Source organism: Dendrobium catenatum, unplaced genomic scaffold (genome assembly GCF_001605985.2).
Source record: "Dendrobium catenatum unplaced genomic scaffold, ASM160598v2 fragScaff_scaffold_313, whole genome shotgun sequence".
In the NCBI taxonomy this organism is placed as follows: Eukaryota; Viridiplantae; Streptophyta; class Magnoliopsida; order Asparagales; family Orchidaceae; genus Dendrobium; species Dendrobium catenatum.
The window spans coordinates 3,280,269-3,293,666 of record NW_021318775.1 but is presented as its reverse complement, the minus strand read 5'-3'; the positions used below and the strand labels follow the sequence as shown (position 1 = coordinate 3,293,666).

Here is a 13,398-nt window from a genome sequence, read left to right as displayed (position 1 = left end):
ATAACCAGGATCCTCTGAACCGGGTGGTTAATCGTCAAATAGCACCACTAAATTATAATCATGGTCAACATCCGTATGCTCCCCAATGGCGTCAAATCATTGAGCAATAAATCAATAGGATATAATCAATAGGACACAAATACCTCTATCATCAAAGGTGGATTCAAATTTATCCCCTTAGACAAACATTCACCCTAAGTCTATAAGGTACCCTTGGACAAAGCAACCCATGACTACCGATAAGGATCCTTTTGTCAAGTTAGGTCGACTAGCTCCTCTGACTAAGTAAACTATGGACTACAATGGCCTGGGATGACATAACCATGGGATCTTGATCAGGTCCATCATCTATTCCCACACCATCTGCTTTAAGTGCAACATTATGAAATTTCTAAATTTAAATATCAATCTTTTAATATCCAAACCCATACTGCTACTATATACCAGATAACAAGTATCTTCTATATATCTGAATGACAACTAGCCTTAGTCAAAAGTTCTCTCTCACTATCGTGAGGGGTAATTAACTATAGGGACTTGCACCAATAGAAAACCAGAACTCATATCTAAAGTCATAACAAAATGAGGGTGAAATCTCTAGGTAATATCTTATCTAATAATCCATGTGCCTTCTTAAAATTTACCCCAGAACTTAATCCGTTAAAACTCCCCCGAAGAAAAAGTATATGGGGGAGGCTAGGGCCGAATTTTTGTAGCCCACACTAAACAAACCTAAAGTGAGCAACGAATATGATCCTTTGTTAGCAACTAGATGGGTTGACAAGGTTCAAGGGATAATATTTAAAATGCCCGCTAAACACTCATATGGGCCTTGACAAGGGTGTTATGGATATACTCGGGACGTTTAAGGGTGTTGTGCAGGTCAAATAATGAACATAAGTTTGAGTCTAATCCTTCTATGCGAGTAGATAGGAGTTGACATGGCTTAAACTATCAAGCAAATATACAATCATGACGTTGACAAGTTGACAGAGTTGATAATTTTCAATCTACAAATGAAAATTTCCAATAAAAATCTCGATGATGACCGTGTTGAACATAGATCTCAACTTGAGAGCTTAATTTCAAATATTCAAAATGCCACTCAAATGTCCTAAAAATTTAAAATTCCAAAAGCAATCAAAATCCAAATATTTAAAATAGAAATTAATTTTCAATCACTTAAAGCAAAATCTATCCATTCTCCATAATAATTGCTGAGGTGGACAAATTTAAAAATACACTTCAAATCACAAAGAGCTAGTGAGTGGTTGAGAATATCACTAGCATTCATTCTCAAACTATCTTCTACCAGTAAGGACGTGGCATGTGTCCTATAACTAATAATTTTGCTGCTAAATGAAATTGCGGGTAAATAATTATGATCGGGGTCATTTGAATAGGGTGGTTTTCCATAAAATGACATTACTAAATTACGGTTATGACTAGAACCCGTAAGCTCCCCAATGACATTAAATCCTTTAGATATGAATCAATATGATACAATCATTAGAGCACAAAGCCCTCTATTAGCTAAGGTGGAATCAAATTTGTCCCCTTAAACAAATATTTTTTCGATGTCTACAAGGTACCCTTGGAAGACGCAGCCCATAGCTGCTGACAAAGATCCTTCTATCAAGTTGGGTCGACTACCTCCTCTGACTAAGTTAACCAAGGACCACAATAGCCTGGAACGACGGTACAATGGGATCTTGACCGGGCTCATCATCACTTCCCCTACCATTCATTTTAAGTGCAAGATAGTGAAACTTCAAACTTTAAATATTAATTTTCAAGCACCTAAACCCATGTTCCTACTATATGCTAGATACACGTATCTCTACATATATGATTGACAGCTAGTCTTAGGAGTAATTAACTATAGGGGCTTGCGCCTATAAGAAACCAAAACTCATATCATAAAGTCCTCACAAAATGAGGGTGAAATCTCTGGGTGTTTCTTATCTTCAATTCAAATTTGCTTTCTGAAAATTTACCTCGGAACTTAATCTATTAAAACTCTCCCTAAGCGAAAAAACATATGAGGGGAGGCTGGGGTGCAAATTTTTGGTGACCACATTTATGTGCCCAACTAAAGGATGAGATATTTGAGAATAAGCTTTCTTATGAAATTTCTGATGACTAAATTATGAGTTTGCTAGCAACTTTTGATGTCTAAGTGACTTTAATGGCCAAGTTATATCAGAATGACCTAATAATATTGACGACTCCAATTTCCAAATTTGTTGGCGAGTAGATTCTTTCTCTTAACTTCATAATTATGGCTAGTTGAATTAAGCAACTTTAAATGAATATTTTCTTTAGCAACTTTAAAGTTCTCAGCAAGTGCTTAGCGACTAGGTTAAAGTCCAATTTATGAAAGTAATATAAGTTGATTAACTCAGCCCAAGGGACAACAACTTTTCTTAATTATGGATTCATTTGATAGGTTTTTTCCTTGCTTTCTAAAACAACTTTTTTTATTAAAATTTCTAATTCAAGAAATTTTTATACTAAAAATTTTATTTAAATAAATAATAAAAAAATTATCCCAAATAAAATCTATGATTATAATAATAAAGTTGCACAATAGCAAAGGTCTTATTATTACAATGGTTCATATTATTGGTCAAAATCTATCATCTTATATTCTATTATTAATATATATTATTTTATTTGATTATCAAAATTATACTAAGACTTCATTTAGAGCATCTTTTTTATTATTTTTAAAATAACTTTTTACTACAAAAATTTTATAAATTAGTATTTTTTTACTAAAAAAATTACTTTAAAAAGCAATACAACAACCGTCACAAATGAAATCTAAATCAAACATAGTACACTAAACCAAATGTATTTGAATAATAATAATATAATCGCACCTCTACTAAAAAAATTCAACGTGAATGGCTCAGTCACTAGAGCATCATTAAAGCACAGCATTAATCAGATTTTTCCCCATTCAGAATTCATGCATCATAATGTTAAAGCTTGCCTTATAAATTAATAAAAAAGAATCGCAAATACTTTGTTGGTTATGCTCACTTGAAATTTTGAAAGCAGAAAAATTGATACACTGCATCTGAACTTGCAAGCATCTTCCGTACATGAAAAACATTCTAAATAATAATTTATATTAACATTTACTACTCGAATAGTCTTACCTACACAATGCTGAAAAACAGCCCATATAAGATAACACAGCAACAATCTAAACAATTACAAAAATACCACCGAGAATATAGTAACAACTGAAAAATCAATATAAATATGGAGAAGCATTATAGAATCCATCACTTTCACTGCTGCAGAACCTATATATTGTGACTAAGTTGAGAGACCATCACCTTGCCATGCCCACACAATGTCCATAAGGGCCGGTCTCATATCCTGTTTCCACAGCTTCTGATACTCGTAAGTATCACCATTGGTCATTCTAATCTCCACCAGATGAAACGAAGGAGTCACCTCAAAAACCATAGCATCAATGGTTAAAACCCCCTTTAAACCTTCTTTTGAACCTTCCATTTTCAGAACCCCTTCTTCCTTTTTCTTTATCTTCAAGCCTAATCTCTTGGCAACTTCCTCAAGCTTTGAGAAAATGGTTGAAGCTGGCTTAGTGGATGTGAATCTTGCTTCCCTCTTGAAGAAAGCCTCCGCAAACAAACCAGAAAGATCAAATCCTGCTGAAAGAGAAATGATATCAAAAGCATTCAAGTTAATTGGTTTCACCATTTCTGGCTTCTCTATATCTTGCTTTTCTTCTGTTGCATTAATCTGGGAGGTATTGAAAGCTGCATTTACATCCTGCGGAGCCAACTCTTGTGCTTCTGTTTCTTTGTTCTTCCGCTTGGCATCAAATCCCTTTTTAAACCATGAATTTTCTTTAATTTTTTCAATTGAGACTCTGGTTTCTGGGTTAGGATCTAGAATTCTTGTTATCAGCTTTCTAACATCTGATAGGAACCAATTCGGGCATTTAAATTCTGCATTTCCGATCTTTCTATACATCTCCATCAGGTTTGGATCATGGAAAGGGAGATAACCGGCCATGAAAACAAATAAAATTACTCCACAGGACCAAAGATCAGCTTTTGCGCCATCATATCCTTTTCTATTAATTACCTCAGGAGCAACATATGCGGGAGTTCCACATGCAGTGTGCAGTAAGCCATCTTGCCTTTTTGACTCAGCAAGGGCACTTAAACCAAAATCTGAAATCTTCAAGTTTTCATTTTCATCCAGGAGGAGGTTCTCAGGTTTCAGATCCCGATGATAAACCCCTCTGCTGTGACAGAAATCTACAGCACTGATCAGCTGCTGAAAACATTTCCTAGCAACATCTTCCTTAAGCCTGCCTTTGGAAATCTTATTAAACAGTTCTCCACCTTTAACATATTCAAGGACGAAATAGATTTTGGATTTGCTTGCCATCACCTCATAAAGCTGCACAATGTTTGGATGTCTGACTAATCTCAAGACCGAAATTTCTCGCTTTATCTGTTCTATGAGTCCAGCCTTGAAAACCTTCTCTTTTTCAATCACCTTTATAGCAACACTATGTGAAGTTTTAATATTCCTAGCATGATAAACCTTGGCGAATGTCCCTTGTCCTAACAATCTTCCTAATTCATATTTTTTCATAAGAACGTGCCCTTTATTTTCTGAAACCATCTTCTATAATCTTCCTGAAATATTGCCCTCTCCCACTTATATATGAAATTTCAAAACAGAGGGATCTTGAACTCAAAACACTTCAACCGTCGTCACCAATGTCGTGCCCAAACACGACAGGATTTCTTGAGTTTCTAGCTTCAATGTGCAGTCTTGCATTTAGGATATGCTTGTCAAGGGCTTGTTCCTTGATCTCATCAAGGATGAATGGTAAAAGCCAATATGGAGCTACAGCCGGATTCGCCTCAGACAAGATTATCTTGGTCTGGATGCACATCTTTCCGCATTCCCTATAATTTTTCTTCCAAAAATTTACCTGAAAAATATTTGGAAGAAAACTAGATATGATATACTAGAATTACAAGAAATCAACTACTCTCACTTAAAATATTGATGAAACTGCATCCCCCAACATGAAATGCTATAATTGAAATAGTGATGAGATAATCACAAATGTATGTTTGATCTCCAAAAATGCTTGCGATGTAACAGGCAGCAATTGTAGATGGGGGAGGAGGCAAAGGACATAATTAGGAAGAGTCGGGGGTGGAGGGAGGGAGGAAGGGAGATTGAATGGGAGCAAAATATGTTTTCTTTATTCTTCTTCAAAATTTCAAGGTTTTTTAATTTTATTTTTTTCTAGGAAAGCAAATTTATGCATCAAGGCAAAGGAAGATAATCCATATAATTCATGGAAAAACAATTGAGACAAATTATCCTGATAAAAATTTTGTACAGAATAGGTCTTAAAAGAAATATTTTGTGATAATTACAATATTAATTATTTGTTTATTGCTCTCATCTCATAGAAAATCCAATGATTTGAAACTAATCCTAATCAATTTTTCTTCGGGATATCTTGACATAAGATTTATTCATAATTCATGAAGAATGAATAGGAGAAACAAATAATTAAGATAAAAAAGAACTGAAGAAACAAAACTAAAATAATTTTCATATCTAATTAAACCATAATGATCACCACTTATTTATTTATTTATTTTTGATAAACTGAATTAACCAAATAACTCAATAACTCCCACTAATATGATATATTAAAGGCCCTCAAATTATCCAAATCAGCCCATAAATGCCCTAGTGACCATAGTTCAATTAGTATAAATCATATTGCATCATCACATAAGCATTTGTAGGCCCATTACTACTGATAACAAGCTTTATCTTCTTTTAGATAAGAATAAATTTAAATTTAAATTCATTGGGATTGTGTAGGGATATATTTCCATATTTCTATAAATGAGAATCGATGATATAATTACTATTTATTGATTGATTGAATGAATGCAAATTCATTGTGCCAACAAGAGTGTATTTTAGATTCAGGTTCTATATAAGTTCTTTTCTATATTTGTGGTCCACCATTTTTTCTGTATTAAATTAAGATTTATGGAACCTTCATTTTATTTCTATAAGCCTATAATTTTCTTGGCAGATCTGCAACATATAATATTATCCCGAACCACAACAGCATATATCCCAATCATCCCATTTTGCCACCAACACACACCTCCACACAATCATACGTCATTGTTACCCAATTTGTTACAGCATTTGCACACACTCATTACACTAGCAACTCAAAAGAGACGCATTTGGAAACTGCTTTCCATTTGCATGCATTATTTATTTTCTTCCAATATCACAGCCCAACCTACATTGCTTGCGACTGGCTTCATAACTTGGTGAGTTCCCCAAAATTTCTCAGCTTGTTGCATTGTATCTCCTTCCTCCATGTAATCTGTGAATGGAAATATAAGAGCAATAAACAAATAAGCCTATCACTTTCCCTATTCAACAACAATGCACCCATACCAAAGTTTCCACATGTGAATCTCATACATAGTCTCTTCTTGATAAGCCACACACTCCTGCTCGCAAGTATCTCCTTTCGCTCGTTGTCCTGCTTCATCACTATTAAAACAACTCATTCATTTCTTCTTTGTCAGCTACTTGCATATTTGCTTCTTTCATTCCTCTCCTAGGATTTTCTAGCTATTCCTTTGACAATCACATCAATTGCAACATCGAGACATGGATGACAAAAATTGACTCCATCTTTGTCCCCTTATCAATAACTATCACAACCAACAACAACTGAGGGAAAATCTTCTAGCAACAAGGAGATCCTAACTTCCCTAAGTTTGATCCTATTGGGATAATGCATGATCTAAATTGATATTGGGATAAATACGTGCGTATGGAAATCTTATAATTATGCTGATAGGAAACACTTGGATTTCCAAGTGTTTCACACCAAAACCAAGAGGATTCAAAGGAAAACTGCTGTCCACAGCAGAAAAACAGCCAACTGCACGAAAATCTGAGAGGAAATGTAGGAGAAAACGTAGGAAAAACACTGTAAACACTTTTATTACGATAACGGATGAAAAGCACTTGCAAGATACAGCTTTCCTTCAATTCGAGAGGAAGGAAAAACTCTCCAAAAGATCTCCGGCGAAGCCAAGAGCCCAAGACACCAAAACCTAGATCTCAAAACAATTCAAATTCAAGATAAGATCCCAATTCCCCCCTAAACTCCTAATTATACAAAATTAATCATAAAGGATAATAATAAACTTCCTAAAACAGCCCTCACATTCAAAATTTCCCTCCTAAACCTCCCCCCAAGCGCCCACGTGGACCTCACGCTCCGCCCGCCCCCTGTTTTCTCCGCCTGGAGTAACAGTGGACCGTTCCGGGTTGGACCGGTCCAGCCGGCCCCTCCTGGGCCGGCGTAACATATGCATGTGCAATTGATTAGTTAACATCTATTAAAAGTTGTCAAACCATAACCCTACAAATTATCATAATAATAATAATTACTGGAAGCAGATCGAGTGTTATACTAAAATTTTCTTGCTAGCTACCATATAATCCTATGAGTTATTTTTTGTAAACTTAAAAGCCATTGAATTGGATTTTAAAAGTGGAAGAAAATTGATTGTTTCTAAAATGAAATCTACTAATAGCTAGTACAACTAAATTTGCTTGCATGTCATTTGAATATCTTGTCAGTTTGTAGTTTCATATTGCATCATTATAGTTTGCAGTTGCATGCTGCATCATTATAGTTTGCAAAGATGTCACTCACATCAAAATAAGCCTAAAATATATTTTAAGAATCTTGCCCAAAATAATCAATTTAAAGAGTTGATTTCCAATAGTCTAATTCGTAATGATAAGAGATGAAGCATCAATAGGCTTGAAACTAACATGATTATCTTGAAACAAATAAAAGAAAACTTATTGGCATAATCAGGTATCAATGAAGTATCTATTAGCAGACTACTTGTTATACCACGAAATCCTTACCTAATACTAAACTGATTTTAGAATCCCTATTGGATTTTTTAGGATTTAGACTAGCTTATACAGATCGCATATTTACAAAGGCAATAAGGCTAGCTATTATACCACAAAAAGACCAATGAAAAAAGACAAATATCAATAATCTTATTAACAATGATAAGAGCTCATATCTTTGGAAATTGAACCTAATTGAAGCACCAATAGGCTATAAACTAACATAACTATCCTGAAATAAATGATAGAAAACTAATCTACATAAATAGGTGCAACTGAGATCTACTAGTAGACTAGCTGTTAAACTGCAAATCTTTCACCTAATACTAAATTGATACTAGAATCCCGAATGAGTTTTTTAAAGAACTAAATTAGCTTACAAAGCTGACCTATCCTACATAAGTTAGAAGGCTTATCCTGACTTATCAACTTCGAGCTTGTAACAACATTGCTGATCAAAACTGTCCTCCCCACCAAAGAGAATACCAGTATAGACCATTGCCTCTTAGGTTCCTTGCCACTAGTTTCAATCATACTATTGTCACTCGACATGATCCTACTAAAACGATTAAGGTCAATGCTCCGACATTCAAGGGAACTTCTTATTAGATTAGGAATCTATAATGGATGAATAATTCTTGACATGAGCAGAATAACATACATATGTTAGCTTTAATAAAATTAAGTTGTCAGAGTTAGTTAAATATTATTAGAATGCTAATTTGTTATATTAACTGAAAAGAGACACCCCCATCTCTACTAGGGCTGCAAATGAATCAAGCATTCAATAAGCTACTTGTGGCTCAGTTTTATTAGAGCTTGTTCATGATCATTTGATGGCTAATCAAACAAATTTGAACCTATTTTTAAAAACTAGTTTAATAAATAAATAAGAAAAATTTTAAGAGCTTGTTGCTCAACGCATTTATAACCACAAACAATATCATTTGAAGGTTGTAAACAAGCTTGATATAAACCTAGTTATGAAGCTTGATTAAGTTTTGATACAAAGCTTGTAAATAAACTCATGAAGAAAATCAACTAAGGCTCGTTTAAAAATAGTAAACAAATTAATTTGAATTTTTCAAAATAATCATAAATTAATATCAATTTAATCATTAATTAATAATTCATTAAATTAATTATTGATGTTGGAAGTTCCATGAATGTTATCTTGAAAGCAGCCTTGCTTAGAGCTGGGTAGACACTACAACAGCATCTTGTTCATTCCCATGCGGCTTGGGTGATCCAACATCCTCACCTGATACAAAAAAAATTCTTTTTCCTATCTAGATGGGTAGTTATAAAGACAAGATCAAGTTCCTATCTTTATGGATGTTACACGTATCGTCTTAAATCGCACTTGGCTTTATGACATAAATTTTATACATTATAGACAAGAAAATATTAATGACTTCAAGTTTTAATTATACCTCTACTCATTTGTTTCCAGATAATATTATTAAATCTTAAGCAACTACATAAGCTTCGATTAGAAACAAAAACTACAACTCTAGCCTAGCTAAACCTATAAGGCTAGATTATGACTTCTACCACGGTTCAATCAACTACGAAGAGCTAGTCAATATTCCAGAGTTCAATTAAATCTTCTATGATCATAATTAATACTATTTATGGTTCTACCTAACTATTTGTAATTTTGAGAAAGGCCCTCAGTTTTAATCACTTCATTGTTCGTTTCTAGTTGCATATTTCGTCATCAAAAGGCCTTCCAAAGGACTATTTTTGAGTCCCCAATGCTACATCAGTTGACTACACGAGATTTATCCTCTTAATTTTAAGAACTATATACCTACTATGGTTACAAACATTTTATAATAATTTTAGGGCATTACTCCCTAAAAATTATTACATGAGCTTCCTCCCATGAGGGATATTCAATACGTCATTTATTTTGTATTAGATTTATAATAAAAAATTTTACCATACAATATAATGAGCCTACTAAGCATGCTAGGCTCAAAAATTTGATGGACTAAAATAGAAAGCATTTTTTGAAAGAAAGTTTTAAGTTCATGTGTTGTCCCCACATTGTTAATAAAATAAAATCATAGTAAAGTATAAATTTTCTATACCTAGATTGGATAGCACGCTTAACATGACCTATATGTCTTTGTATTTTTTAAAATATGATTTGCACAAAGAGTACCATCAGATCTTATTCATCATGGATATGAATGGAAAAACGTATTTAGGTATTTTAATTGTCTAATGCAACAAAGATTTTAATGTGATAAATAAACCAAGTGTTTGGGCCATATTAGACAGCACTGTCATGTACTTTTTCTTTCCTCTCCCTTCAGCTATCTGGAGCAATTTGTTTATGAATTTGCATTAAAACTATTTAGGATTATTTATGGTGTGATAATATAATACTGGTAGTAGATAGATTTTCCAAAAAGGTTTACTTCATTCTAATGCTCTAAGACTAAAATGCATCTTATATGATATAACTTTTCTTTAAGAAAATTGTTAGGTTATCTGTGTAACCCAATGCCAAAATATATGATAAAAATATCATATTTACTTCATGTTCTTGAAAAAACTTGATGGAAATCGTTTAGCATTCTCTTTATGTTTTTATCAACCTTTCATATTTAAACTAATGGTCATTCTAAGGTAATAAATTAAAATCATGGAAATCAATACAGAAGTTTGATTAAAAAAAAATCTAGGTAATTGAGATATGCATTTCCTAAGAAGGGACATTTTATTGCTTGTAGCTAGAAAACATGTGTTAGAGAATAGTGATCATGTTATCATTCAATTTGTATGAAACAATGAAATAATGACTTTCAAGAGGGATTTGAAATTTTTTGTTAAGTTTTAAGTCATTGTTGATTCTAACTACTTTCAAACAAATAATGAACTTGACAAAATTCAATGTTTTAAAAAAATGTTTCTAAACTTAATGCAACCAAATAAGCCCAGAGTAATATAAAGGAAAAGTAAAGTTTAAGTAATTTATTGCAGTAGTAAGAATATAATAGGGGTTTTTGGTTGGCCGCAAAATAAATGAAGAGAATATATAATTTTTTTTTTTTTTTGGAATTGATACTTCATCACAAAATTAGCTTGATCGGGCACGAATCTCGAGGCAAAAGCTAGTTCGAAACTTCAAAATTTAATTTTGGGAGCACCCGAACTCCGATTTCAGCGAGCTTATAGTCAAACTGAGCGTCTCGGAAATACGAACCCAACGACACCAAGATCAACCCAATCCGAGCCCAAATGAATCCGAATCAAGGGCTCAAAGCGCTGTTGGAAGGTTCAAACCGCAATTTGAGTTACCAAACGGTCTCCGATTTTGACGAGCTTATACTCGAATCGAACGGCTCGACGAGACGAATCCAACGAGCCCAAGATCGCCGAATTCCGACATCATTAAGGCCTTCAAATGCCCAACGAACGGTGCATGATCAAAGGATTCAATATCGGCCGTCCATTCAAAACACTCCCAATTCGCCCCTGATCTCACGCCTATTTACGGGCTATGCCACTCCAGAAAAACTATAAATAGAGCCCTCATTCTACACCAAATGGACTCAAGTGAAAAGAGAGAAGAAGAAGAGGAGAAAGAGGAAAAGGAGATTCCTCACCTCCTCGACCACCGCCGGAGCTCTTCATGCCGCCTGTAGACGCCGGAACTCTGCCGGAATTTTGGGAAACGCTGGGAATTTGCAGAACTTTATAACTTTGTGAGAAGCTGATTGTAAATTGATCGTCTTGATTTGTAAGACGGGTCAACCTTTGTACTTCAAACAAATACTAGTGGAACTTTGCAACTGGGCGAGGCCCCGTGATTTTTTCCCTCTTTGGGGTTTTCCACGTAAAAACCTTGGTGTTCATTTTCTCTTTTCTGTTTGTGTGTGGAATACTCGTGCAACGCTAAGACGAATATTTCCTAACTCTACTGCCGCGTATATTCTAGCACGCAACAGGAATGATGAGTGTTAATGAACAAGTTTGATGTAGGTGGGTTTCAAACCTAGGAACATGGCAACAACTTCCAAGACAATTACCATCTAAACTAACTGATGCCTACAATAATAAGTAATTGAGTATTTGATTTGAAGGCAAATACTTTTACATCAAATCGCATTTCAGGATATTTTCTTCACAATTTTAAATTACTTGTCATCTAATTAGAATCAAACAAACCCAAAAACTAATCAAACTTGCTTAGAAAAAAAAACGGTTTTTGTTAAATCATTAAGCCAGCCCAAATTCTTTTATACAAATTTTCAAGAAGCCTAAGATTTGACATAGAATCCATGACAAGGGAAAAATAAATGAATGCCTAATTCTTTCAAAATGATAAAAAGCAATATAATCCCCTCTAAAGTTTAAAAAGAGACCTTTCATAACAAAAGATCATCAAAACTTCTCAATGAAAAAAAAAAAAAAAAAAGGACACGATTTAAAGCTATCTGATAGAAAAATTCTAAAGATGACCAGCCAACGAAAAAAATAGGCATTTACCTGCGCAAATCGACGATGATGGGGAAGACGACGAAGAAACTGGCCAAAATCCAATCCAGACGACGCCGGATTTCCTAAAGCAGTGCTTCGCTGCAAAGAGATTCACTTTACAAGATTGTGCAGAGACGAAAAGGAAATAGGTAACTGTTTTATAGGAAAGACCCCAGGAAAACCTTAGCCCCCGACCACGACCTAGCACAAAATTTCTCTTCGACGCGCTCGGCAGGCTAGACTCCACCGCCCTTTTTAAAATAGAAATCGCAAGCCTTATACAATGAAATTACACAAATACCTCCACACCCTTGTCCTTGAAACGCCCGCCCTCGTAACGGTCTATATTTTCTTAATTACGAAATATAGTCTCAGTTTAAATAAATATTTTCTTAAAATATTTATTTTCTGTGTATTGTTAGGAAAAGATAATGATGATAATGACTATGATGTATATATTTTCATTTTATACCTCTATAAACATAAGATTAGTTTATGGAACATTTTCATATTTAATGATAATATAATAATCTTTTTCAGCATATTTATATTGCATTAATAGTATAGGAATATATCAAATAAAATCAAAGTGATAATTTTTTTTAGCCAGTTGACGACATCGAATGGGAATCACACCTGACATAATTTTTTGGTCGACCGACAAGTCACTACTCAATCAGCAAAGTGATAGCTATTGATCGAGTACTAAAGGATAGATTAATGATGTATCACCAATGATATAATATATTTGTGGGCTCATATTTGTGATACATTCTTCAATATAAAAATATCATTATTACTTTTTATATTTTTGATATAAAAAATATCAGTGATATATTGTGAGTTGATGTATTTATTTATTAAATTTTATCATGTACATAAGGGTGTATAAGTAATTTATGA

General features: G+C 33.8%; 1 protein-coding gene across 1 annotated transcript; it reads right to left on the bottom strand.

Annotated features, from left to right (window-relative positions):
* Positions 1-3,054: 3,054 nt before the first annotated feature.
* On the bottom strand, positions 3,055-12,724 carry LOC110099074 (CBL-interacting protein kinase 18-like). Its single transcript, XM_020826103.2, has 3 exons — positions 12,678-12,724; positions 12,505-12,594; positions 3,055-4,993 (listed from the first exon to the last, which is right to left on the bottom strand). The coding sequence occupies exon 3, from the start codon at positions 4,675-4,677 to the stop codon at positions 3,331-3,333; it is 1,347 nt and encodes a 448-aa protein (XP_020681762.1). The 5' UTR covers positions 4,678-4,993; positions 12,505-12,594; positions 12,678-12,724; the 3' UTR covers positions 3,055-3,330.
* Between the last annotated feature and the right edge of the window lie 674 nt (positions 12,725-13,398).